We start from the raw sequence: 26,687 nt of genomic DNA on the forward strand, positions 1-26,687 counted from the left end.
GTTCTTGCTTCGGCAGAACATATACTAAAATTGGAACGATACAGAGAAGATTAGCATGGCCCCTGCGCAAGGATGACACGCAAAATCGTGAAGCGTTCCACATTTTTTTGCAAAAATTTTCTTTATTTTCTCTGTAATATTTGATATAAAAATTATTATTATTTTCTTTCATTAAAAATTCTTTTTTTTTTCTCCTAACCCTTTATTTTGTCACGAGTTTCTCAAAAATTCAAGCATTTGACATTTGTTGTGGAGGGGGGTTTGTTTTGGAGGGAAGTCACATGGTGTTTGTTTATGTTTTCTCAATCTCCCGGCTTTTTCTGCGCACCATGGCAAGTAAACCAGCTGGAGAGTGTCTCCTCAAGAGCATTAATGGAAAAATCAAGGATGTGAAACTCCCACAAGATCCCACATTTATCGGGAGAAGCCCTGAGACGGAAATTCAGGATCAGTGTTGTTCCAGGAAGCAAGGTAAGTTCCTGAACAATCCATTGAATGTCACCCTACCTGACCATGTTTGTCTCTCACCAGTAAAACTAACGACCAACTTTTCCAAGAGGATCGTGGAATGTGTTGCATTGGGAATGAATCCTAGCTCCCTCAATGGACAAGTCATGAGCAAAGGGATGGCGTATGAAGCAAAGGATGGGGATATCATTGAAGTAGTTCCCGGAAAGTATTCCTACAAAATCATCTTTACCTCAGAGGAAAAATCCTCAAAAGCAACACCAGGAAACTCCAAAGAATCTCATCCAAAAGCCAACGAGAGTAGCGGAAAGAGAAAGTTGTCTGGGGATCCGGAAGAATCATCGAGTTCAGCTTCTAAAATTCCCAGAACTGATGCCACAGTTGCTGAATTCCTCGAAGCTCCTGATGGGAAGCTAATTTACATCTGGACATCCAAAGGTGTGATATCGCGCTCAAAGATTGCCAGCTATGACATTGATGGCACAATAATCACCACAAAGTCCGGAAATGTCTTCCCAAAGAATCTCGATGATTGGAAGTTGGCCTTCTCAGAGGTTCCGGGAGTGCTGAAGAAGAATCACGCAGATGGATTTAAGGTTGTCTTCTTTACGAATCAAGCATCAATTGCCAAGGGGAAGCTCAAAATTGAGGATTTTATTGGGAAAGTAAAGCGAATTGTTGAGAAAATCAACATCCCCGTTCAAGTATTCATCTCAACGGGCAAGGGGATCTACCGGAAGCCAATGGTAGGAATGTGGCGACTACTAGAGGAAAGATTCAATGATGGAGTGAAGATTGATATGAAGGAGAGTTTCTTTGTGGGTGATGCAGCTGGGAGGGCAGCAACAAAAGGTTTCCAGAAGCGAAAGAAAGATCATTCATGCAGTGATCGTCTCATGGCACTCAATCTTAATCTTCGTTTTGCCACACCTGAGGAACATTTCCTCCGTGCTAAGGCACTTCCCTGGGAACGTCCGGAATTTGATCCCAAAAACTACGTGCCCCCAAAGCAACTCCTCCAACCACCGGGGGCATCTCTCCATGCTGCAAACAAGGAAATGATCGTCATGGTGGGAAGTCCAGGATCTGGGAAATCTGCCTTTGTTCAAGCAAACTACCAGGGAAAGTATGAGATTGTCAGTAGGGATAAATTGGGTACGTGGCAGAAATGCGTAGCAGCAGCGGAGGCAGCTCTTCAATGTGGTAAAAGTGTCATTGTGGACAATACAAATCCAGATATTGAGAGCAGGAAGAGGTACACGGAACTAGCGAAGAAACTAAAATGTCCCTGTAGGTGCTTTCAAATGGCAACAACTCCAGCCCAGGCGCGTCATCAAATTGCTTTTCGGGAATTGGTAGATCCATCCCATGCTCCTATTAATGATATGGTGCTCAACTCTTTCAAGTAATAATCTTGTCTCTCTCTCTTATCTCACTCGATAATCCGTCTAATCATGCTTTCAATTTTTCCAGATCTAAATTCAAAGATCCCACAACGGCGGAAGGATTTTCCGGGATTGTTAAAGTCAATGTAATTCCAAAATTTAAGGACAAGAAGCACCAGGATTTGTTCCACATGTACCTATTGGATAAATAGGACGGAATCTACACATCAGCATCGTTTCATTGAGTTGCAGACGGTTAGAAGGAAGCAAGGTAAGGTGATCTTTGTAATCAGTTTAACAAAACAGTTTAAAGATAAAATTTAAGCATCTTAGAGCGGATATTTTTTAAGATTCTTTGTTAAAATTCTTTAAAAAATACTACATTCAATGTAAAAATTTAAAAATAGAATTTTCGTTAAATTAAATATTAAAAGAAAACTAAAATTCTTTCTTTTTATCTCATAAGAAATGGGATATAGTTCGTACCTAATACTTTTCCTCATTATTTCACTGGATTTTCTTTTTCCGAATTATTTGGTTACTGTCTAGCTAGAGTATCCTGGACCAATGGGAAGTTTTCATCTAAAAGCTCGTTTTTGAAAATAAGCAATTTTGACTAATTAATTTTTATTTTTTGAGCTAAAACTAAAGCAGGACGATGTCTTTACGGTTCCTTGAAATTTTAAGAACATAAAAGGATTCATAGGATCAGAAAGGACAAAAAACCAAAAATTAAAAAGTCATACCACCCGCTGGATTCCTCTATTCCTTATTCCTCATCATCTACTCCCAGGTTACAGATTCTCAAAAAAGCGTGAAAAGAGTACACGGAAAAAAAAAGTTGTACGGTACAGAAATTGACATATCTCCAAGCCAGAAATTCTTATATGTCTCTGCCACGCATAATTTGTACTCGAGCCAGTTATAGCTCCAGTCTCGGCTACAAAAGAATTTTAACTGCCTCACAAATTTTGTCATTTTTTTTCCAATACACACATAAACATGGTCATTTTCATAAATCATCGGGAAAACTGTGAGATTTTCCGACAAATCATGAGATGTTACTGTAAATGGGTCCACAGGAAAATTGCACTTCTTCAGAGAAAGTCAACAATACCATCCTATAACCTAATTTTTGAATGTTTTGATTTCTCTCTAAAATTTCTGAGCTAGAAATTTCAAATGCCTGGGAGAGACATATTTCATTTCTACCCTGGACATTGTTATATTCTAACGCCAAATAGCTGGGAGAAATATTTTTTGTGTCTACCTTGGCTATTTATTTTTTTCCGTGTAGAGAACAGTTGAAGTAGAAGAGAAGAGAGAAAAGACGAGCAAGTGAGCAAATGAACATAGCTGAGAGTTGTCCTGAGAAGAGAGTAATGATTTAGTCGTATCTTAGCCATCCATGGGCGCAGTCGTGTACATATTTTAGTCGTTAAATGAGAGTCAAAGGTTACTGGGGGAGTTGCCCACAGCTCCAATATGGCGCTGACAGGATCGGGACGCTGCAATGTATAAATTGTAAAAGATTTGTTTTAGATTAAAAATTAAAATTTATTTAAGTTTTCTGAAGTACATTCACTACTACTATTTACCCCTAAGGTGACTTTATTTACAAAACGTGTTAAATTATTTAAGAGCTAACAAAAAGTTTTGCTTCAAACTTAAGCACTAATTATTCCGCTGATAGTCAAGATTGTAATGTTTTTCAAAGAGAATTAGAATGCTTACGAAAGATAATTTTTTTTCCTATTTTTTTAATATAAAGAATAGCATGGTCTGTATTTTTTGTGTGTAAAAAATTAGGATATTTTTCAGGATCCAAACAGTCCATTTAGGGGGCAAGTTTATCCTCTGTTCTCAATGGGCAACTTTTTCTTTTCATAGACACTGTAATATGTTTTGTTGTATAGGGATAGGTATGATAGGTATTTTGGGAGATGAACACTTAAACATCTATATATTTATGTTGTGTCTTTTGATAATGTTATGCAACCCTTAAAAAATGAAGAAAAAATCATTTTCACAAATTTATCTACTGAGCATTGAAATATAAATTGAAATTAAATTTTACAAAAATAACCTTGAAAGATTTATAAATTATGAATTTATTTTTGAATTGAATAACCCTTTGTAAAGGAGTTTACCCGATTTGTTGGAGAAAAACCACTATTTGTGTAGTCTTGAAGGAAATTAAAAACGGAAATGAGAAATTACCATACCTAAAAGGTTTTTTTTCCAAATTCCACTACGGGGATCACTTTCTTAGCTTTTTTAGAGACGGTAAAAATTTGCCTAAAAATTTAAATAATGACGTCATTGTGTTTTTTTTCTCTTTCAATGCATGAAGCATTCAGGCTAATGCTTCGTCAATTAATTTGAAATAAAATCTTTTTATACTTCATACAATTTTATGATTTATGTACTTAGAGTGACGTAGAGCTAACGAAAATGATTTAAGTGAATATGTAATGAAAAGACTCTTTGGTGACTTTTTGTTTTCTTTGTGATCCTCTACAAGACGCGAATCCCAATTATTTCCCCGATTTAGGGATTTCCCCCTAAATTATCGAGTAAACTCCTTTATCAAAATTCTTCTATGAGTCTAATCTAATGTAAATATGCACGTAAAAAAAAACTTTGTTCTCAAATAAAAACTTTATTTTAATTGGCAGCTTTTTTTTTATTATTAATCAATGACGACGATGGCAATGAAAGTTAAAAAATGTTAATGTTAGGTAAAAAAAATTTCGCACCATGCTCAATGTACAAAATAAAAAGTAATATGATTTAGAATTCAATGCTCGTAAATAGTATAAAGAATCTCTTAAGGAATAAAATTAAATTGAGAAAAATATCTTTGCAAAATAGAAGACTCCCGATAAAACATTAACACATTGACGTAACAGCACTGAGATCACAGAAATTTTCAAATTTAATCGTAATGTAAATGCTTTCTTCTTACTAAATTCTAGTAGCTCTTCACGCTTAATAATTAATGATTTTTATGTTTTATTTTTATAATATTTTTATCTGCAATATTCAAGTATTATTTATTTTCACTTTAACCCAGATTTGTCCATTTGATAAAATAGATTAGATCGAAATAGATTCGGTTAGAGGGAGAGTTTTAGGAACTCATAAAAGAAATTTCAAGAATTTTGGTTGAGAATTGACTTTTCTTGATAAGTTTGAAGTTCAGACTTCACAAAATTCCTAGACATACTGGGCTAATACTTAACATTTATTTTATTTTTATTGATTTGTTTTTAAGTTAATTATGTACATACATAGTTTGTGGAGTTTATTTAATCGCTATGCGAAAGTAAGGTCATTGTCACCGAAAAATTATAGAGATTACTTAATTTGTAGTCTCTTGTCATAATCAATAGAACGAAATCGCATTTATTCAGTAATTTTCCTATTTAAGCCAAACTATACCTATATAGAAAGACGTTTCTTCTTTTTTTTACTCAAGACTGAGTGACAGATACATATTTGATTTAATATTTAATTATATGTAAATGCATGCTTTATTCTTATCAAATAATTTTAATAGCTAATACATGCTAATCAATGACTTTTATGTTAATTTATATTCCATTAAGTTCAGCAATATGTATTTCAAATTACCTAATACTTAAAAAATATTATTGAATTAAGTAAGATTAAATAAAAATTTCAGAAGCTTACTTAATCCTTTCACTTAAATGCCAATAGCAACATACATAGAATATGTAAATATGTATGTAAAAAAAATATGTAGAAAATGTAAAATGTTTAGTGGTGATATTTAAAAGTTTTTTCTTAGATTGGTCAATGGATATGCAAAGTTGTTATAATTTTAAAAGTTTCTCAAAGTACCAGGCACAAACTCATACCACTGCGCCATAAAAACGCATAATTCCAGTAAATAGGATTTAGCTTTAAAGATTTCTTTCTCATTGAGAATTTTGAAGGCCCTAAGTTGCAGTCCATAATCTAAGGGTGTAAAGTGTGGAGTCTAATGTTTTTTTTGTTCGTAAAGGTCATCACAAATATTGTGACGAAAATTAATGAGATAATGTTGTGAAATAAATACTATCTACTTAGCGAAATACTAATTTTAACTTTAATTTTAATTATTTCAATAATTTGTTTTACTTTATGATATTTTGTAGAAGTGAAACTACAAAATAAAAATAGATCTAAATTATTTTTTTACTCAAAAAATTTCGATTGAATGTCATATATTTCTTTTTTATTCTTATCTACTCATAGGTACGTGATTTAAAAAAATGTCTTTTTCAATTAAACATTAAATCTTCACATATTCGCCTCAATTTTTTTGGAGTAGGTAGGCATTTTTGTAATACTAAAAAAATGCAGAATACTTCATTAAATTTACTCTTAAATAAATGAAAAGAAAAACAGTAAAAAAGTTCGTATGATTGTTCTTTATTCTACTAACATTCACTGAGCTTTTAAATGTGAGTATTTCTTCTACATATGAATTTTGATGAAAATTTAAAGGAAAAATGAAAATTATTTTTTATGAGGCTTTAATTTTTTTCCGGGTTACATCTAGAAAGATGTTCTTTCCCCAACTTAGTTATTAACTATTCTTACTTTGGTAAGGAAAGTATTCTAGTTAAGGGTGGAAAGTATGTAATATTTAAGGTACTTCGTTTACAATCACGAATTTTTAAAATGATTTTTGTTTTGTTGAGGACTAATGAAGAAGATTACTTTAATGGATTTCACTTTTTTTTTTAACTAACAAGATGATAAAGATTTAATTGAATTTTATTTTTATCGGCGTACAAAAAGATATATACCTAATAAAGAAATAATTAGCAATGTTTTAGCGTTATGATTCTGTGTGTTGTGTTGCTGGGCTATGTAAAAAATTTAAAATTTATTTACTAATCATTATATTTCATTGTGAAGTCCAATATAGAAGAAGTTTATAAATTAATTTAAAATTAAAGTTAATAATTGAAGAAGTTTATTCACTTCCGTATGGGCGAATCCTTCATTAGAAGGAATAATCGAAAAACACAATGGACCTATAGAAAAACAAAAAAATTATTCTTCATTTAAAAATAAATTCAGAATCATTTAAATAATACATCTCAAACATTCATTTGCAGCAATATCTTTTTTCTTAATTAATTTATTTATTTTTTATTGTATCCACCTTAATGTATCTATTTATGTTTTTTTTTTCATAGAAATCATAAAAATCAGTTTATGTTTAATCTTTTGACAAGCCTAAATTTCAGGATTTTTTTTAAATTTTACTTTTAAAGTTTCGACTGTAAAATTACAGAATTTCTAAAGAAATTTTTAGATTCGTTCTTTGTTACCCTGTGAGGTTACATTTTGTTTTTTCAATAATTTTATGACTTTTCGAATTGTATGATTTTTTTTTAATTTCGGTTTCGATCTTTAGACAAAATAGAATTAGCACAAAACTATGCTGTAGACTTTCGGAAAATTAACTTATTGCAATAATTTAAAATAAAAAATTCTTCTATATGTACGTAGTTATCTAGAATCATTGTGATTGAGAAAATTGTGACAATGATAACATTGACGCTCATATTGTCACCGCTTTTCCTGTTGTTGATAGCTAAAAAGATCCATTTTGGCAAATCACTTATTTCCTATATATTTATTTTTTTAGTGATTTTAATTTTTTCCCATAAACATTCATGTAAATTTTTGTATTTTTAAGTAAATATTTTCATCATGGATTTTTTTATATAGATTGATAAAACATTACATGAATACTATTTCTTTTAATCTCATAGTTTTATTTTTTTATTTTTCTGTGAAACGTTTAATAGTGTGTTGTATAATTTGTAGGGGATAATGTCTCAAATACGGCCCTGTAAGAGTTTTCTAAAGTTTTAAATGGGTAAAGATACATTCAGTTATCTTTTGAAATGTTCTCAGAACTTGTTGGCAATTTCTGATGTCTTTTAAGGGAATATTTGAATAGAATAATTCTTCTTTTTGCTTTCTGCAGTGGTGCTCTGTTCCATTAATTTCTATAGAGAATTCAATGAATAAGATCTTTATATTGGGGTCAATTAACTTTTTTTTTATCATCAAGCATCCAAATAAAATGATAAGCAATCTTGGGGTTGATATCTTTGAACTGGTACATAAATTATTTGTTTCATTAGACAAATAAATTATAAAATCGAATGTAGAAGGTCCGATTTGATTGTCCTCCCCTAAAAAACAACTAAAGGTCAATTGCTACACAATCGTTGAAATAACAATGCATTTAGAAGAATTAGCTGGGGTGTAGTCATAAATTTATTAAAACAGCTTTAAAAAAAAATAATAATAAAATTAAGAAAAGGTTAAGAAATTTAGGTTTATGAAGATTGAGAATCATATTATTTTTGTTTTTCTATTATTAAAGGCTGTTCCATTCAAACTAAGTTTTTGGAAAAATTGTTTGTATGTTTTTTTTTTTAATATTTGACTTTTTTCTAGCGTTTGACGTTAATATTAACGTTCGATGTTTCTTTTATAAACGTTTGAAAGTTCTTTTTTTAATTTTATCAAATTAAATATTTTCTTTGATCTTTAAAGAAAAATTAAAACATTTGGAGTGTTTAGGCATTAAACATCCCTCCCTGGCTGACTACTACATCATTATGAATCAGAAATAGACCAAAGAGTATTAATTATACAAAAATTAAATCTAACGTCAAGTAGTTAATTCGGATACCAGCAATAAAGATTTAATTCTTTCAGACGTATGCAGACAAAAGATAAAATTCAAATTTCGATTATTTTCTTCGATTGTTTGGTTTTTTTTAAAATTTATTATAACTTTACATGTCGTCTTCAATGTACCTCAATTGTGATGTAGCTACCATAGAATTTTTCGATGCCTCTATGGGAGCCTGAGTACTAAAATACTGAGTTAGCAATATTGTTACACTTTGCAGTTGATGTTGTATTGTGGTCATATTTGTGACCACTTCAGTCAGTTGTTTTTCCAATCCGCCAATTTTTTGTTCAACACTGTATAGCCTAGCACCCACTGTCATTGGTTTCACGTTCCCAACACGATCCCCACTCACCAAGTAGCTACCTGGTTTCCCCAGTGTTTGATCTAAACGTCGCTGGAGCTCCTTAATTCGTACCATCATATTTAGATGACCCTGTGAGTACTGCTCAATTACATCCCGAACATCGTAGGGTTTTCTTGCTTGCTGGAACTTCCGTCTGGCTACAAAATATTTTATTTTTCTTATAGCACGGATAGCATTCTTGTGAGTTTCGGTTAATCTAAAATAAATAGGAAAAAAACGGGAAGATAGAGGAAAATTTGCAAGTATTGTTGAAAGGAAATATGTAAATCACAATATGATGAAATTCTAAATATCTTACGAGGTCACTCGTGCTGGTTCTGCATCATCATCACCCTCTTGATCCTGTTCCATTTGCTCCGACTGTTCCACTTCATCGCTAGCAACTTCCGTGACTGAGCTCGTTTGACTTGTAAAAATTCCCCTACTCACTTCCTTTTCGCGTTTATTGCGATTTGGTGTTCCTACAAAAAAAGCAGCGTGATGTAGAATGCAGAACAATTTTAGACATATAACTTAATTTTATGTAACACTTTCACTTATCAGATATATCATAATGTTTTATTAGGTATATACATAATTCTAAAAATATTTTAGGATAAGTTTGGAAGTAATTTGACCCGGAAAAATGTTTCAAAGAAAAACCCTCGAACTTCTATCAGGAATAAAAAAATAACGTCAATCACTTCCGAAAAAACTGTTGCTTTTGGTTAAACATTACGTTAAAATGGATTATCAATATAAAATATAGCAAGCATTGTGAAGGTTAATGACTTCACTAAAACATATCAAAATTTCAACTTCATATGTAGCTCTCATATGCATAGGACGCGAGAATGGAGGTAATTTATAATTCAAAACGATGGAGGGATGAACTTGACATCATATCCCGGCTGACACAACTTTAAGATTTTTTAAAGATTTTCACAATTCGCGTCAATAGAACTCGTCAGTAGTTCCCATATAAAGTTTTCCGACTATTTGTTAGAAAATGGCACTTTTTTGTGTGTGTGTGTATTAGTGAGTAGCGCTGAGTAGCTCATCCGTGTGAGTAGCAAATTTACCGACTCCTTCATTTACGCGACAGTAGAATAGTCGCAAAACTAAACCAAATTTAATTTTAAGACCACAATAATATATTTTTTCAATGGTCCTAATACATAATATTTTAAAATTTCTTTTAAAATTATATATAAATTTATATATATGTATGTATATATACATACATATTATGTATATAAATAAAACAAATTTGACTTTGTGAATATTTATTATACTTTTATTGAAAAATTTAAGTTTCATATTCGCTCTCTGAAGATGATTCATCTACCAGGTCATTCTGTCGTCATCTTAAAGTTGCTGCTCCTTAGCGTAGGCGACTCTGAGATGCCTGAATTTGGGATGCCTGATTTTCGGGATATTCCATTGGCGTCTAGAATACAGAAAAATAAAATTTTTAATTCATTTTGATATTCAGGATTCTGTAATAATGGGTTATAGAAAACTTACCAATTCTTTTCTCAGCAAATATTTTCCTTGTTTCTTTTTAAACTCCACAATACTCACAGCAACACCTTGATTAAAAATGATTCACAAAGCACTGGATGTCAAATAACATAGACTGCAGCGATCCTAGCTAGGAAAAAGAAAACTTAAATTTTTATTTACGCGATGTAATAAAATCGTCAAGAAATCAGGACTGCTCGTAGGTGAAATAAATTTCGTAATTTTTTTAAGACTAATTTTTGAAAAATCTATATGATTTCATATGATACCGACGCTGTAGCCAATGAGTATTAAAACTATTCACATTCGCGTTATCGAAAGAGTCGGTTTTTACTTGGGTGCAAATGTATGTGTGAGCTCACTCTGAGTTTCGCCTATTTGCCACTAGGTTTGTTGACGCGAAGTGTGAAAATCTTATTGATATAGGTATTTCTCATGTGCAAAAGTAATTTCAAGATTATTTTCCGACTAATATCTTGAAACTTTTTCCTGACCCGTAAAAACCACTGACTCTGTGTCAGCCGGGATTGAACGTTTTCTATAGTCTCTAAATTAATAAGTTCCGTTTACTGGTTTCTTTCAATTAAATCGTTATTTGAAATCGTTATTATGTACATTCTAATAATAATTTATGTTACCTACATTATGCAAAATGATGGTGTGTTGTATGCGATATGAAAGTGAAAATGGTTAAACCCAGAGGAAAGACGAATGAAAATGTACTTTATCAATCCTGACATGCTATACGTAAATTTACTTTCAACGCCCCTATGATGGTGCGCAATAAAACTTGGTCTATAGGTTGGTAGTGCAATGTATAAGAAATTCAATGAAGACATACAAGAAAATTTTGTGCAAAAATACCCTTTGCAATTTGAAGAAAAAAAACCCCTTGTTTGTCCACGAAGACAGTGTTGACCTAAAATTCTAAAATATATCGAATTTTCTTTTCAGAGTGCAATTTATGTGTGTTTATACACATAATAACATATAGTAGAAGACTCGAGATATGTGTAGTGTGATGTCGTGACGAAACATATAAATATTTCCACCTTCTTTCTTTTCGGACATAAACTGATTTCACGTGAAATGATAAAAAAATCAAAATAAAAGCACCATCAACACACCCATGGTTATGTTGCAGAAGAAACTCTCGTAAACATTACGTGCTACACTGAGCAGTAAATATACACGGATTTTCATTTGCCACTTTATTTCCTTGTACTACCGTGTGGTTGCAATTATTTCTCCACAAATGGCATGTACAAGACATTAAATAAATGATTCCACCCCCGAAAAAAAATTATTCATGCGTAATTTTGGGAGACACGTATAGGTATTGTTATAATGTATGTATATAGGTATTAATATCAACGAAAAATTCCTGAAGTTTTGTATACAGTCCGCAGACAAAAAAAAATAATGCGACAGCCTTTTTGGAAAATATTTTGTGTGAAAAACTTGCAATATTTTGTTTTCTCTGAAAAATTTTTCCTATTTTTATTTTAATTCCGTTTCTCGCAAACCGATTTTGATAAATAAAAAAAAACTCTAAAGCTGCACTCTTCCTTTTTCCGAAGAACCCCGGGTGATCAAAATCGGTTAAGGTGCTGACCTATGGTAGTCAATTCAGTAGACCCTGGCAGAAAATGCCATTTTCTCTTCCACCTACTGTTAAAAGTTAATTTTTCATCCGATTTTGATCATCCTGGCAGATTTGGAAAGGGAATGAATGAGGCTTATTAAGGAGTTAACATTTCCTTAATGTAGAAAAATTTGTTACGAAAGCTTTCACTAAGCCTCTGGTTTTAGTGAAAGAGGCAAAGTTCTTCAATGGGACGAGTTTAGGTTCTCTTTGGGAAAACAAACATGCCAAAGAAAAAGAAGGAGAAGATGAATGTATTTTTCAAGGAAAAAAAAGTTCAGAGACAAAATATTTTTTAAGGACTTTGCATTATTTTTGTCGAGGGACTGTAATTGTGCGCATATATTACCTACTATGGAGATATAGCATGATACCCATGATATTTTATTTATTAATTTATTTATTAAAATAAAAAAAAATTACAAAAACTCACCAATGCGTGGTTCGTCGTTGTAAAAAGCCCCATCGCCTTCAGTTGACTCACTACGTGGTGTTGGTTGCTCGCCGGTATTTTGTGTAGTTGGTGTACTACATGTTGCCGCTGATTGCTCCATACGATTGCGACTCTTTCGACGCTTCAGGACACTCGCTCCGCGTTTCGCCACCTGCACCATTAGGGTCTGACCCGAATGTTTCAATAGAACAACATTGAACATCGAGCGTTACAAACATAAGGGGTAGCAAGGCGAAATTAATCAAATTAAATCCACAAAATGCGATGATTTATGATAAATAAATGAATTGGGCATAATATATGTAGTTTTTTCTAATTACAATGTACTATGTACATTTTTAAACATACAATAACACAGCCAATGTAATATAGCGAATATAGCCAATATAATACAACCGAAAAAAAATCAAATATTTTTTGTGAGTGTTTTTCTTTTAATTTGACAATATGCTGGTGCACAAGGATTCATTATTAAAATTCCCGTTTGGAGCAAACAATCGGGACACACGACGTAACCTTTTGAAGGTTAAAAAAAAAATACATAAAAAATTGTCAAAGAGACATTTTAATTTTAGGGCTTAAATTTTAGTTAGGGATCAGCTAATAAATATTTGTTTGAAATAAACACAGACACTAAACGTCATCATTGTTTTTCTTTAATATCTTTATAGTTTGCACATTGTACGCTTAGTATTTTTACTATGTTGACTGTGACTACCTGTATATACATATATAAAATCCATAGCAGAGAAAGATTTCATTTTCACAAAAATCAAATAGAATCGGCTTTAATTGATGCGACAATACAGCTTAATTTTTCTCTCAAAATGAAAACATTTTTCTGAATTTTCTTTTGACGAACATCAAGTAGTTAAAAAGGGGAAAAATCCGAAAAAACAGTCTAAATGAAATAAAAAGCATCATCGCAAAAAGCCATATATAGCAACGTTTCGGCAACAATTTAATTGTCCCCTTTAGGCTATTGGCAAGTACGCGACACCGTGTCACAAATCACATGAGGAAGAGGTAAAAAAGAACCATCGATAAACAACACAACATCACTGTGACGATTTTTCAGTATGAAAACATTTTAATTTATTTTGCACTAAAAAGAAAATTTTAAACAGAGAAATTCAGAGATTTCCAGCATTTTTTTTGTCGATACGTCACTTGATGAGTCACACTTCTTCTTTTCTTTTTTAGTGCAATATTTTCTTTTATTTTTTTCATCCAAAAAAATATCCACAGTAATGCTGTGATGTTTTTCATTGGTGTTTTTTGGCCTTTTCCTCATGTGATTTGTGACGCGGTGTCGCGTACTTTCCAATAACCTGAAGGGAACAATTAAATTATTGACGAAACGTTGCAATATGGTATTGAACTAGTACGTTTTTATTTCATTTGGACTGTTTTTTTTTCGATTTTTCCAACAGCGATTCCTACAGACGCAAAAAGCCTAAAGCCCTGAAGTAATTGATATTTTCACACCTTGATGTAGAATTTATCGCGATAGGCTAAAAAGATTATATTCCGCGAAAAATTTTAAAAATCTAATTGCTTACGATGCCCAGCGAGGTGTGAACATTATGAATTTTGTGAATTTCTTGTAAAAAATTTCAAGGAGAAATTCACAAGAAAGAATAATCAACATTAAATTAGAATTTATAAAAATAGAATTATAAATATAACCTATTACCGTTCACGATATTTTTTTTCTATTTTATACATGTGGTGATGCACCCTGTGCAGATTCGGTATGATTCGGTTCGGGATGATTCGGGAGATGTCAGATGAGAAATGTCAGGTGTAAAGGTGAGGTGTAGTGGAATAAACGTGTGAAATAAAAGTGGTCTTTTTATTACCTAGCACAATTGGCGACGAAGGAAAATCAAGGAAAAAGGTAAGCAGTACGGAAATTAAGTGAGAAAATGAAAAAGCACGTATGAAAAAAAAAGATACGAAAACTTTGTGCAACCATGTGCGAAAAAGTGAGGTTAGGTTATTCAACCAGCATGAAAAATTAATTTTAGTGGTATTTTTAATGTAAATTCTGACTCCTGACCCCCTAGAAGAGGATCAGGAGTGATAATTAATTGTGAATTAGAGAAATGAATACATGAATATAAAAATTTTGACAATTTTGTGCACCACGGAAAGTTTCCGGAAAGCTTGTAAGATCACAAGCTGGGCAAACAGAATGCACAAAATTGGCAGGGTTCTGTGGGAATGAACTAAAATGATACTGCCAGAAAGAGAGAAAGATTAAAAAGGCAGGATTCATTAGAAAAATGAATGAAAATGAGACTGCCAGAAGTTGAGAAAATTTAGCAACAGGATTCAGGAAAGAATGAATGGAAATGAGACTGTTGGTAGAGAAATTAAGCGATAGGATTCATGAAAGAATGAATGAAAATGAAACTATCAATACTAAGAAAATGAAAAAAGATTGGAAATTAAGTGATAGGATTCATGAAAGAATGAATGAAATGAGACTATCAATAAAATGAATTGAAAGAAAAAGCAATAAGTAGGGAAGAAATTAATGATTTTCTTCTCTTCTTTTACAGAAATTGACAAAGAAAAGATCATGGATCATGGGAATCAATACAATGTACCGCCATTCAAACGGTCATTGTTGTCCCCAAATGAGAATCGGAAGAATTGGGAGACGTTCAAGAGGGGATTCCTCAGTGTTGCACTGGCAACAGCAGAGACAGATAAGAAGAAACTAAAAGGTGAGTTTAAAGAAAGGCCTATGAGCCGAAAAAAATGTTATAAGAATGACTATTATTTAAGGGATGCTGCTTGCGTATGGTGGTCCAGACCTACGAGAGGTATTCTACCAAATCCCGGGTGCAGATATACCCGGAGATGACGATAATGATCCGTACAAAATTGCGTTGAAAAAGCTGGATGAGCATTTTGCACCAAAGAGACACGATTCCTATGAGAGGCAAATGTTTTGGTCTCTCATGCCAGAACCAGAAGAATCATTGGAACAGGTGATTCTGAGGGCAATGCATCAAGCCGAGAAGTGTGTCTTTGAATCGGAGAAGTGCGACGCAAAAACCAGCGCAAAGATAGACAAGATCATAATGTTGTGTCCGGAAGAGTTGAAGCAGAAAATCATGGCTAAACCGAATTATGATTTGGATGTGTTGCTTCAGTATATACACGCATACCAAGCAGCTAAAGCTCAAGCAAAGGAAATGAGCAAACAGTCGAGTACGATTGGTGAAGGTTCAGGCTCGAATCTGGAGAAGAGTGACCTCAATGCGGTACAAGAGAAGAAACAGAAGTATGGAGGGAGACCGAAAGCTCAGGCAGGGCATTTCAACACAAAAGATGAATGTTCTCGTTGTGGTAGATCCGGGCACACGGCGAAAGATCCAAATTGCCCAGCCATGGAGAAAACTTGTGCCAAATGTAACATCAAAGGGCATTTTGCAAGGAAATGTCGCACTCGACGAGCACAAAACCTCAAACGGTCAAATGCAGAAGACGCATCAACTCCCAAATCGAAGATTGCAAAAGTGAATCATGTGAGTGAAGAGAATGATTCAGAAGAGGAGGATGGAAACGATGGATTTATATTCAATGTGGGGGATGGTGATGAATACATCTGGTGCAAGGTTGGTGGCATTTTGATTGAGATGCTAATTGATTCTGGTTCCACTCACAACATTATTGGAGAGAACACGTGGAAGTACTTGAAGAAGAGTGGGATATTTGCCCAGAATATGACGAAATCTGTCACCAAACAGCTGAAGGCATATGCACAGTCGAGTCCCTTGGAAATTCTGGGATCGTTTGAAGCAGAAGTAGTGATTCAGGATGTTAATGGGGAGTTAAAAAGCACGGCGACATTTTATGTTGTTAAAGGGGGATCTCAGCCACTCTTGGGCAAGGCAACAGCCAAGGCCTTGGGAGTTTTGATGTTGGGATTGCCAAGTAAGCAACATAGTGGTATTTGCGCTGTGCAAGCTCAACAGGGATCCAAACCATTTCCCAAAATCCGTGGAATTAGTCTGATGATTCCCATTGATGAAGATGTCACGCCAGTAAATCAACATGCAAGACGGCCACCCATCGCTCTTCTCAGTAAAGTTGAGGAGAAGTTAGATGAATTGCTGAAGGCGGATATAATTGAGCCAGTGGAGGGTCCCAGTGATTGGGTGTCTCCTGTGGTGGTACTCCCCAAGGATAATGGTGACATTCGATTGTGCATCGACATGAGACAAGCCAACAAAGCTGTGAGGCGCGAGAACCACATCATGCCGACATTTGAGGATTTTTTGCCTCAATTGACGAAGGCAAAATTTTTCTCGAGGCTTGATGTGAAGAATGCATTCCATCAGATAGAGTTGAATCCTGCTTGCAGAAAGATTACAACATTCATCACCCACAAGGGAATGTTCAGGTATGAAGAGTAATATTAAATAATGGACAAGAGATTAATAAAAATTTGAGGAATATTTATGAGTTGTTATTTATTTGTGAGACAGGTTCAAAAGATTGATGTTTGGCATATCTTGTGCCCCGGAGATCTTCCAAAAGACGATGGAGCAAATATTGTCAGGATGTAGTAACACCCTGAATTATATTGATGACATCGTTGTCTTTGGGTCGTCGGAGGAGGAACATGATAGATCCCTACAGGAGGTTCTGAAGACACTAAAGGAACATGGAGTACTGTTGAATCAGGAGAAATGTGTTTTTAAGGTGCGCCAGTTGGAATTTTTGGGACACCAATTGTCTGAAAAGGGTATAAATCCTACTGAGAGCAAAGTTGAGGCGATTCGGAAGTTTCGATCTCCAAAGTCCAAGGAAGAACTGCGAAGCTTTCTCGGGTTGGTAACATATGTGAGTCGGTTCCTACCAGATTGCTCTACTGTCACACACACTCTGAGATTATTGCTCAATAAGGATACCTTATTTGAGTGGAAGGAGATCCACGAGAAGGCATTTCAAGCTGTGAAGGAGATGATGAGCAATGCGGAAACTCTCAGTTACTTTGACAATAGATTGCTCACCAGGGTTGTCGCGGACGCTTCTCCAGTTGCTCTTGGTGCTGTTTTGATACAAATTGACAGCAGCAATGAGGATAAAATACATATTATTGCTTACGCTAGCAAAAGTTTGTCGGATACAGAGCGGCGATATTGTCAGACTGAGCGTGAAGCATTGGCATTGGTGTGGGCAGTTGAAAAATTCAGTGTCTATTTGATTGGACGAGTGTTTGAACTGGTTACAGATCACAAACCACTTGAGATTATTTTCAAACCGACCACCAAACCCTGTGCGAGAATTGAAAGGTGGCTTCTAAGGCTGCAATCCTTCAGGTTCAAAGTAATCTACAAGAAAGGATCCATGAACATTGCTGATTCTCTTTCACGGTTGACGGAAAGCAGGGATTCGAAAGGGTTTGATAAGGAGGATAAATTCTTTATCAGAGCAGTCATTGAATCAGCAGCCATTGACATTTCGGAGATTGAGGAAGCTTCCAGGAATGACACGGAGTTCCATGTGGTACGTCAGTGTTTGGAAACGGATCAATGGCACGCGCCTGAAGTGAAATTGTACCAACATTTCAAGATGGAACTCAGCTGCATCGGAGATATTCTCATCAGAGGAACAAAAGTTGTGGTACCTACCTCTTTGAGGCAACGTATGCTGCAACTTGCTCACGAAGGACATCCAGGAGAAACCACGATGAAACGCCGATTGAGAGATAGAGTGTGGTGGCCTGGAATGGACACAGAGGTAACTAAGTTTGTGAGGAGCTGCAAAGGATGTCAGTTGGTGTCTACTCCGTCCAAACCGGAACCGATGGTACGCAGGCAGCTTCCACAAGGACCCTGGATTGATATAGCAGTAGATTTCATGGGACCTCTACCTACTGGAGAATATCTGTTCGTCATTGTCGACTACTTCAGTCGTTATAAAGAAGTAGAAGTTATGATGAAGATTACTGCTAAGGAAACAATCAGGCGGTTGGAGAGAATTTTCGTGAGAATGGGTTACCCTAGAACAATAACGCTGGACAATGCCAAACAATTCCTCAGTGAAGAGTTTGAGACCTTCTGCAAACAGCGAGCTATCACCGTGAACAGAACGATACCTTACTGGCCACAGCAGAATGGGGAAGTGGAACGCCAAAATAGATCGTTGGTGAAGCGCTTAAAAATCAGTCAGGCATTGAAACGTGATTGGAAGAGTGATTTGCAAGAATATCTTCTAATGTATTATACGACGCCTCATGCTACTACCGGAAAAACCCCAACAGAACTCTGTTTTGGACGTACCATTCGGGGTAAGATTCCTGCATTGAGTGATGTCTCTACAATGCCTCCCAGCTCTGACTTCAGAGACCAAGATCGAATTTCAAAAGGAAAAGGAAAGGAAAGGGAGGACAAAAAGAGAGGTGCGAGGCCAGCGGAGCTTGAGTTGGGAGATCGCGTACTCATGAGAAACCTGCTTCCCGGAAACAAACTGAGTACCACGTTTGACCCCACGGAATTCGTCGTTCTAGAAAAGAAGGGATCTGCGGTGGTCATCGAGGACCCGGAATCCGGACGGCGTCTCCAGCGCAACGTGGCACACTTGAAGAGAGCCACACCACCTGAGGAGGGTGACAGTGACGAAGCTGAGTCTGAATCTGTGGGGACTGGGACTCCGACATCGGTGGAATGCCATGGCAACACCGACCAGGAGATCCCCGCTCCACAAACCCAAACAGCAACACGCAACAGACCCACTAGGAAGAAGAAGAAGCCCCAGAGATTGGAATACCGGGAGCTGGGGGGATCGCATCCCAAACATGGAGAAAAGGAGGGATGTGGTGATGCACCCTGTGCAGATTCGGTATGATTCGGTTCGGGATGATTCGGGAGATGTCAGATGAGAAATGTCAGGTGTAAAGGTGAGGTGTAGTGGAATAAACGTGTGAAATAAAAGTGGTCTTTTTATTACCTAGCACAATACACAATGAAGAATTCTGAATTTATGTATGGGAACGTGGAACAATTCTGACCTCCAAAGTTCCGCGCAGAATGAGAAAAAATTTTATAAAATAAAAAGCAATATTCTTAAGTACCATTTTTAAGCTCATTTAATGCTCTTTTTACTCCCATAACTTATTACATTTAAAGTTTTATCAGTTTTAAGTAATAGTGGATCGCAAAAGATCGAAGGAGGTCGGAATTGGGCCACGTTCCCCTAAGTATTAATATGAGCTTCTAAAAAATTCAATTTAAACTCATTTTGTGAAATACACTCTAAACTGTTTCAATACGAACATCACGCTATATTCTTTTTATTTGCATTTAATTGATTAGCTTTTGTTTACGTGAGAATCATGTGTGGTAACCGTTGATTGGTTTGTGATTAGTTTAAAAATTAATGTTGATATCGATTTGCTATTTGAATAGAATTTCATTGGAATAAGATGTGAAGAATTAAATAATTGACGAAATGTACATAGTTTATGGTAGTTGAACTAAATCATATGCGTCTCGGAATTATGTAGGTCGGTACGGTATGTACCTACCTACGTATACATACATACCGTACATACATATTAAAATGGAAGAAACTTTTCTGTTTAACTACCCTCAGCTATAACTACATTTAACCTCTCTGTTCAAATTAGCTTACCCACATAGGAAAATCCGAGTTCATTTGTGGAAATAATATTCCATCAAGTTCTATGGCGCTAATTTATGCATAATTCGAACAGTGACTTTTGACACAATAGAAGGAAAATTTTTCTTACAAAAATTAATTCATATTCATTTTTACTAAATTTTGCCCTACATAGTAATTAGCATAGCTGTAATGGTGTGAATGACATGAATTTTACGGGCAATGGTGAAGGGATGAAAGTGAGAGCAAAAGCTGAGAAAGGATTGTGTTACAAATGAAGATTTTTTTTGTATGAGAGGACAGAAATAGAAGAGAGAGAAAAAAAGAAAAAAAATAAGCAAACGCAATTTAGTGAACAAGAAGCTTATATATAGTTAATTTTAATTAGTATAACAGGTGTATTGTATGTATACAAAATGTATTGTCTACTTACCTTTCCCAATTGGGTTGGGAGTACCGTTGAACCCGACGAGGGTTGTGCCTCATCTTTGTTCTGTACATGAATATCCCACGTTGCTTCACTATGGAATTTCTTATCGGCAGCATAGCAACGCCATAAACATTGTATGAGCATTGCAGCGGCGGGTATTTGACGATTAAAATGCTTCTGACGTTGCTTCTGTTGCACTTTTAGGGCAAAGCCAGAACCAAGAATACCCTGAAAAATGTATATAGCAATGTACATCAGTAGGGTTTCACTTCATTACACTATTTCTATGCTTTCTTTATGTATGAATGTAAATAGTAGATCCATTCATTGTTTGATTTCTTTTTTTTTTCTTCATTTACGTTTTTTGGACAGATCTAGTTAGAAGATAATTCGATCCTACAATAATATTTCAACTATTAATGCATTAAAATAACACAACAATGAATTTTAAAAAGAAAAAAAAACATACACAAAATGGTATGGTTAAATGACCGAGTTTACAGAAGTTCTGTTTCTTATGGAAGTCAATTTTGGAATATCTTAAGAGCTTTCTTTTTAGCCTGATTTTTGATTAAGAGGTCAGACAGACATATTGGCTTAACAACTTGCTCAAGAGTTTCAATTGTATATGTGCAATCGTTGGAAGGACAAAGAAGTTTCCTATACAGCATGTACGTACAGCATATAAAGAATTTAATAGGGGAGACCGGGGCTAATAAAGTCACTTAAGGGTTTGGAAAAAGCCAAAAATATCATATTTCCTAGCTAGATAGAACAAAATGATTTGAGAAAGAGTTATAGAGCAGTAAATTTCCTATAGAAATGAGCTATACATTACGCTTTATCTATTTGGGAAATGTGATATTTTGAGCTATTTCTAAACCCTTAAGTGACTTATTTAACCCCGGTCTCCCCTTCCTTTTTAGCTGTGATTCTTTCTTCAAAGAAGCACAGCTTCTGTGTACACTCAAAAATCCAAAGTCGTCAGATCGGGCTCAAACTTGGGATGACCACGAATTAGGGTCCCCACATTCCAAAAAACGTATGCGCCAAAAATTGGTCCGTCCGTCCGTCCGTCCGGCCGTCCGGAACCTTTCGCTAAATTACAAGAGAACGGTAATAGATAGAGACTTGCGGTCAACGGCAAAGTTCATATATCAGGTGGAAGACATCCGATTATGAAGTCAAATCTGACCCCCCACCCCCCCCATCCGCCATTTTGAATAACCTCAAAATTTTGTTTTGCCTATATCTCAGCCCCTGTAATAGCTAAAAATCTGAAATTTTTATATGTTGTAGGGGACATCAACACCTTTCCAACGATACCTCATTTTCGAAAATCGGTCAAGCCGTTTAGTCAATATGGCCGCCACAATTTTTCATCGAAAATCGATCATAACTCGAAAACGGCTTGACCGATTTTGATCAACCCAGGCTCAAATGAAAGATCTCAAGAAGCCCTACAACCTCTCGGAACATCGCAAGTTCGAAAAATGACCGCAAGTGGCGCTAAAATCGAAAACAAAATTTTCGATGAGTTTTCGATGAATATCTCGAGCACGGCTTTATAGATTTGCTTCATATTTTGATATGTTATAGTTGGCTATAATATCTTTCATCATGCCAAAAATGAAGAAAATCTATGTAACCGTTCCGGAGATATCGCGTTTTAAAGTTAACATGTCATATCTTGAGTTGCATAAGACCAACGCCCCGCGAAGCGGGGCGTTTTATATATATACACATATAAAAGTAAAGTAAAATATATATAAATGCATAGATATATACATTATATATACATATAAAAATGCCAAGATAAAGATATATAAACTGCAAATATAAAAATTAAATATAGCATGGATGGAACAGTATAAAGCGAAAGAACGGTAAGTAAAACTTACAGGCTGTGATTCTTTGTTTGTCAATGAAATGTGAAGATGGCAGAAAATTGAGGATGGGCAAATTTTGAGGAGAGACTTACTCGTGAGCCGAATCACAGCCAACGCCCTCCACGATTAAGGCTTTCTTCAAAATTTCGGCGCTTTGGCTGTGATTCGGCTCGCGAGTAAGTCTCTCCTCAAAATTTGCCCATCCTCAATTTTCTGCCATCTTCACATTTCATTGACAAACAAAGAATCACAGCCTGTAAGTTTTACTTACCGTTCTTTCGCTTTATACTGTTCCATCCATGCTATATTTAATTTTTATTTTTTTTATCTAAGTACTGTATGGCGTTTAACCCCTTATATTTCAAATAAGACATTTTTGACACAAATTTCTTTTTTTTTTTTTTTAAATTTTTGATCTTTCGTTCTTCCTGGCCCTGTGAGTTCTTATGTGATCTCAAAATCTTCAAGGACCATAAAGGTATAGTCCTGGATAGGTTTGGGGTCAATAAAGTTTAGAAAAAAAAACGCATTTCCAAAATCGAGTTATTGGACGAAAATGTTTCATTGGTCCTTAAGGTTTAAAACTGTCGTTCGTTGGGGATGGATTAGTCCTCATAATCTAATGTGTTTCAGTTCATATTTAAACTTTGTCGTTAATCGAAAGTCTCTATCTACAAAAAAATCAGATAGAAAATTCCTTCCTTTATAATATTTGTTATGTTAACGTTAACATGGTCATGATAAAAAAAATTCTCTTCATCATTCACACGAAACTTACCGCAGGTAGGGCAAAGAATGAAATGGCAAAGACGCTAAAACACGACGCTACAATTTTGCCCATCCACGTTTGCGGAACAGCATCCCCATATCCTATTGTTGTCACCGTAATAACACCCCACCATAGAGCATCTGCGTAGCTAGCAAAGTGCTTCTTGCCATCAGGACTAACAACATCTTTTTCAGCAAGATACACAAAGTACGAACTAAATATGAGTCCCAGAAATCCAATGTATAGCGTTGTAATCAATTCCTGCGAAATGGAATGGAAAAAAGCACAAGGCCATTGTCAGAAGGAAAAAAAATCAATACAATACCTCAAGTACCTTCGACACTATGCTACATATACAATACATTTAGTTCTAAATTGTTGATTGTGGTCTTTCGTTTACCTGACGATGAATGTATACGACGGAACCAAGAAGTCGCCATGTACCACCTTGCCGGTCTACATGCAGCATCCGGAGAATCTGCAGAAAGCGTATGCCACGAATGGCACTCGTTGCAAAGACCTGACCATTTGATCCCACAGACAGAACTACCATGGACGCCACGACGACAATCAAATCTGCTCATTGAAATAGAAAAATAATAAATAAGTTGATTTATAGTATTTTTCATTGCAAATAATTTCTAATTATATAGGTTTTGCCATATAATGATAATACAAATTGCGTGTTCAACATTGAGGGAAAATTGTTGAAATGGAGAGTGTTTGTGTCATGACCATTGCGAGTAAATGAATCATTAATAGCGTATGGAAAAGTTTGTTTGTCACATGGACAAAATCAATAAATTAAATCCTAATTTAAAATGTATGTACGTACATACAATGGAGAAATTTAAAGGAATCATTATACAAAGAGATATCTATAATATTGGTAATGGTAATTTAATATAACTTCAGAGGTACCTTGGAACAATTAATATGAATTTGTGTACCTGCCCACATTTAATTTATATAAAAATACTTTTTTAATGACAAATAAATACCAACTTTTTAGTGGAATCAAAAGAAGATCAACTTAATTACACAATTTCATTATAAACAATTATCAGAAAAATTAAATTATTAAAAGTATCATTAAAATGATCTGAAAGAATATGAATTCTTTTATGTTATATCATGTTGTCAATTTATTTTTAAATATTATAGTTCGATTAATTGGGCCGTCCTCTTCTACATTTTTTTTGCAATATTCTGTACCTATACACGTTAATTGATGTAAACAAAATATCTTGTTGGAAATTCAATTCAAATTCAATGATTTTCAATCGAAATTTACTCATTGAACTGTATTTAGTATACTCGGAACATCTTTGTTGACTTTGAGTGCATAAGAATGGCTTAAAAGAAGTATGGAAGAATTTTAGAACTTCTTAAACGAAACTTTAAGCAATTTTCTTGAAAATTGACTTTTCTAGACAATTTTGAAGTTACAGACTTTGCGAAAAGTTTGAAGTTATAGATTATGCGATAATTTAAGAAAAAGTCTTTGACAAAATAAGGATTAACGATTGCAGAGGTCTTTGTGCCAATAGAGTTCAATTCATCGATACATGTCATCACAATAGGAAATCTTTTTGGGAATTTGAAATGAATAAGCTCCTTTACATTTACTCAATTTTCATTTTCAATTTAATAATAAATAAAAGTAGAAAGTTAAAAATGTATCAGAAGAAAGTTAACTTAAGTAGGTACTTCAAGGATAATAATATACGGGGAATATTTAGACGCGTTGCGGTGTTGATACCTATGGGAGATATTGCTGAAACTTCATTTTATGTGGATTTAAATTTTTATGATTCTTCGCCTCCAGTAGGTATGACACATGTTCCCATGTAAAGTAGCTCAAGGGATGAATCTTCGTAGTTTTAACACACATTTATTTAAGATATTTTTTCTACTTAAGAAGTTCCTTTTAAAAATCAAGAAAAGGATTAAATTATTTTAGAAACTCTACAAGAACAGTTTGCGTAAAATGAGGATAATACCGAATTTCTATCAATATTTAGTTATTTAACGAAAGAGCATTTTTTTTTTATTTGTTCTTTACAAATTGACTCATTGATTATTTATAAAACACCTCGAGCTTCCATGTTTAAGTTTTCAACTCAAATTACTTAGTATTTGAAGAAGAAAATGGTATACCAACTAATTAAAGTACAGCTTTTATGTTATTCAAGCGACCTTTCGGTTTATTACCACATAATAGCATCCTTTGAATTTTCAATAAATACATCCTCGTCCATGTCAATATTGGAATGCACAGAGAATTGTACATCAAATAAGTTTATCTCAAAGTTATACGTGCCGATTTTTAGTGGATGCACCAAAGAAAGTTTCTAGGATATAGGATTTTTATAGACGGGAGAGATAAATAATAGTGCTTTTTTTTACCTGCACCACGCACTTGAATAACCAGTTGAATGGAATGAAATATTTTTAATTTACCTACTATGGTAAACAAAAACAATAAATTAATATTTTATCTCAAAATTCAAATATAATAATTTCTCTCTTGACATTGTTCTCTATCATAAATGGTTAAGCTGTAAATAGTTGTATAAAATTGTAAAACATTTTATTAGACTCAAACATTAACATTAGCTGTAAAGTGGCTTTTGGTTAAATATTTAATTCAACTTTTTAATTCACTCATTTCATTTCATATTTATTCACTCAGAAATTTGCAGCGACAAAATTCTAAGGATACGCAGGACTGTAGCCTGAGGCTGTTTAGTCTGCGAAACTCCCTCAAATCCCCCGTAAAAAATATACTTTAATTGCATAAAATCAATTTTTCAATTTTTTCCTCTAAATAATGTAAGAAAGCCCAACAGAAAAAGTCTATCATTACAATTTTTGAATTCCATTGTATTTAGTGCGAAGCCCTCACTGTTTGAGACTTAAAGTCAATAGATCAGTAATTTTTTGCTATTTTATTCAACTTTATATTTCAAATAATTTTATTATAAGCCGGGGTTTTTATTACAATTGACTAGCATTTTTTGTGTGATAGAGTATTGAAAATTTGCATAATTTCTTCTTACAATAGGATAATTTTAAGAAGATTAGCCGAGGGTTTTTTTTTAAATTAATTTTCATCAAAATTAAGGTTAGCTCTATAGCTTAATTTTTTATATTTCCTAAAGAGTTACAATAATTCTTTTCTTTTGTATTGGAAATGTCCCCAGCGATGGAAGAAGGGATAAACGTCCCATGATTTCATATGGCATTTACCCCCTTTGGTGATTTCAATTATCAATGTTTCGTTTTTTTTTACCAATTTCAGGGTGTTGAAAGGGAAAGTGAACATGAGGAAAAGGACTTGTGTAGTGTACAACACAGGTATGTTCTTGAGCTTTCTCATATGTACTTAATTATA

The 26,687-nt window shown here is 34.2% G+C and overlaps 4 protein-coding genes and 1 non-coding gene across 13 annotated transcripts in view; 3 read left to right on the top strand and 2 right to left on the bottom strand.

The window, feature by feature from the left end:
• LOC129796709 (U6 spliceosomal RNA) lies at positions 1-107 on the top strand. Its single transcript, XR_008751257.1, has one exon. It is a non-coding gene; the product is annotated as a U6 spliceosomal RNA (small nuclear RNA).
• LOC129796209 (mitochondrial uncoupling protein Bmcp-like) overlaps positions 1-26,687 on the bottom strand; it is a 590,308-nt gene that overhangs the window by 514,764 nt on the left and 48,857 nt on the right. The gene's annotated exons all lie outside the window — the stretch shown is intronic.
• Positions 82-26,679, top strand: LOC129796109 (uncharacterized protein F21D5.5). Of its 2 annotated transcripts, XM_055837838.1 has the most exons (4): positions 82-471; positions 532-1,873; positions 1,942-2,088; positions 26,595-26,679. In XM_055837838.1, exons 1-3 carry the CDS (start codon positions 282-284, stop codon positions 2,063-2,065), a joined length of 1,656 nt encoding a protein of 551 aa, XP_055693813.1. In that variant the 5' UTR covers positions 82-281; the 3' UTR covers positions 2,066-2,088; positions 26,595-26,679. The 2 variants fall into 2 exon arrangements, with proteins under 2 accessions (XP_055693813.1, XP_055693812.1); XM_055837837.1 differs by lacking the exon at positions 26,595-26,679 and having other exon boundaries at positions 1,942-2,291.
• LOC129796064 (potassium voltage-gated channel subfamily KQT member 1-like) overlaps positions 3,386-26,687 on the bottom strand; it is a 51,769-nt gene continuing 28,467 nt past the window's right edge. For 5 of the 7 annotated variants that reach the window (XM_055837760.1, XM_055837759.1, XM_055837758.1 and 2 more), the window contains 6 exons: positions 23,691-23,866; positions 23,300-23,551; positions 20,636-20,860; positions 12,538-12,724; positions 9,255-9,417; positions 3,386-9,152 (listed from right to left, as the gene is read on the bottom strand). In XM_055837760.1, the coding sequence (XP_055693735.1) occupies positions 8,693-9,152; positions 9,255-9,417; positions 12,538-12,724; positions 20,636-20,860; positions 23,300-23,551; positions 23,691-23,866 (1,463 nt within the window). In that variant the 3' untranslated portion in view covers positions 3,386-8,692. The remainder of the gene's footprint in view (positions 9,153-9,254; positions 9,418-12,537; positions 12,725-20,635; positions 20,861-23,299; positions 23,552-23,690; positions 23,867-26,687) is intronic. The other 2 variants (XM_055837761.1, XM_055837757.1) reach the window with 1 other exon arrangement.
• LOC129796092 (uncharacterized protein K02A2.6-like) lies at positions 14,291-17,035 on the top strand. Of its 2 annotated transcripts, XM_055837812.1 has the most exons (3): positions 14,292-14,458; positions 15,126-15,293; positions 15,355-17,035. In XM_055837812.1, the coding sequence occupies exons 2-3, from the start codon at positions 15,146-15,148 to the stop codon at positions 16,989-16,991; spliced, it is 1,785 nt and encodes a 594-aa protein (XP_055693787.1). In that variant the 5' UTR covers positions 14,292-14,458; positions 15,126-15,145; the 3' UTR covers positions 16,992-17,035. The 2 variants fall into 2 exon arrangements, with proteins under 2 accessions (XP_055693786.1, XP_055693787.1); XM_055837811.1 differs by having other exon boundaries at positions 14,291-15,293.

This window comes from Lutzomyia longipalpis, chromosome 4, assembly GCF_024334085.1.
Source record: "Lutzomyia longipalpis isolate SR_M1_2022 chromosome 4, ASM2433408v1".
Classification (NCBI taxonomy): Eukaryota; Metazoa; Arthropoda; class Insecta; order Diptera; family Psychodidae; genus Lutzomyia; species Lutzomyia longipalpis.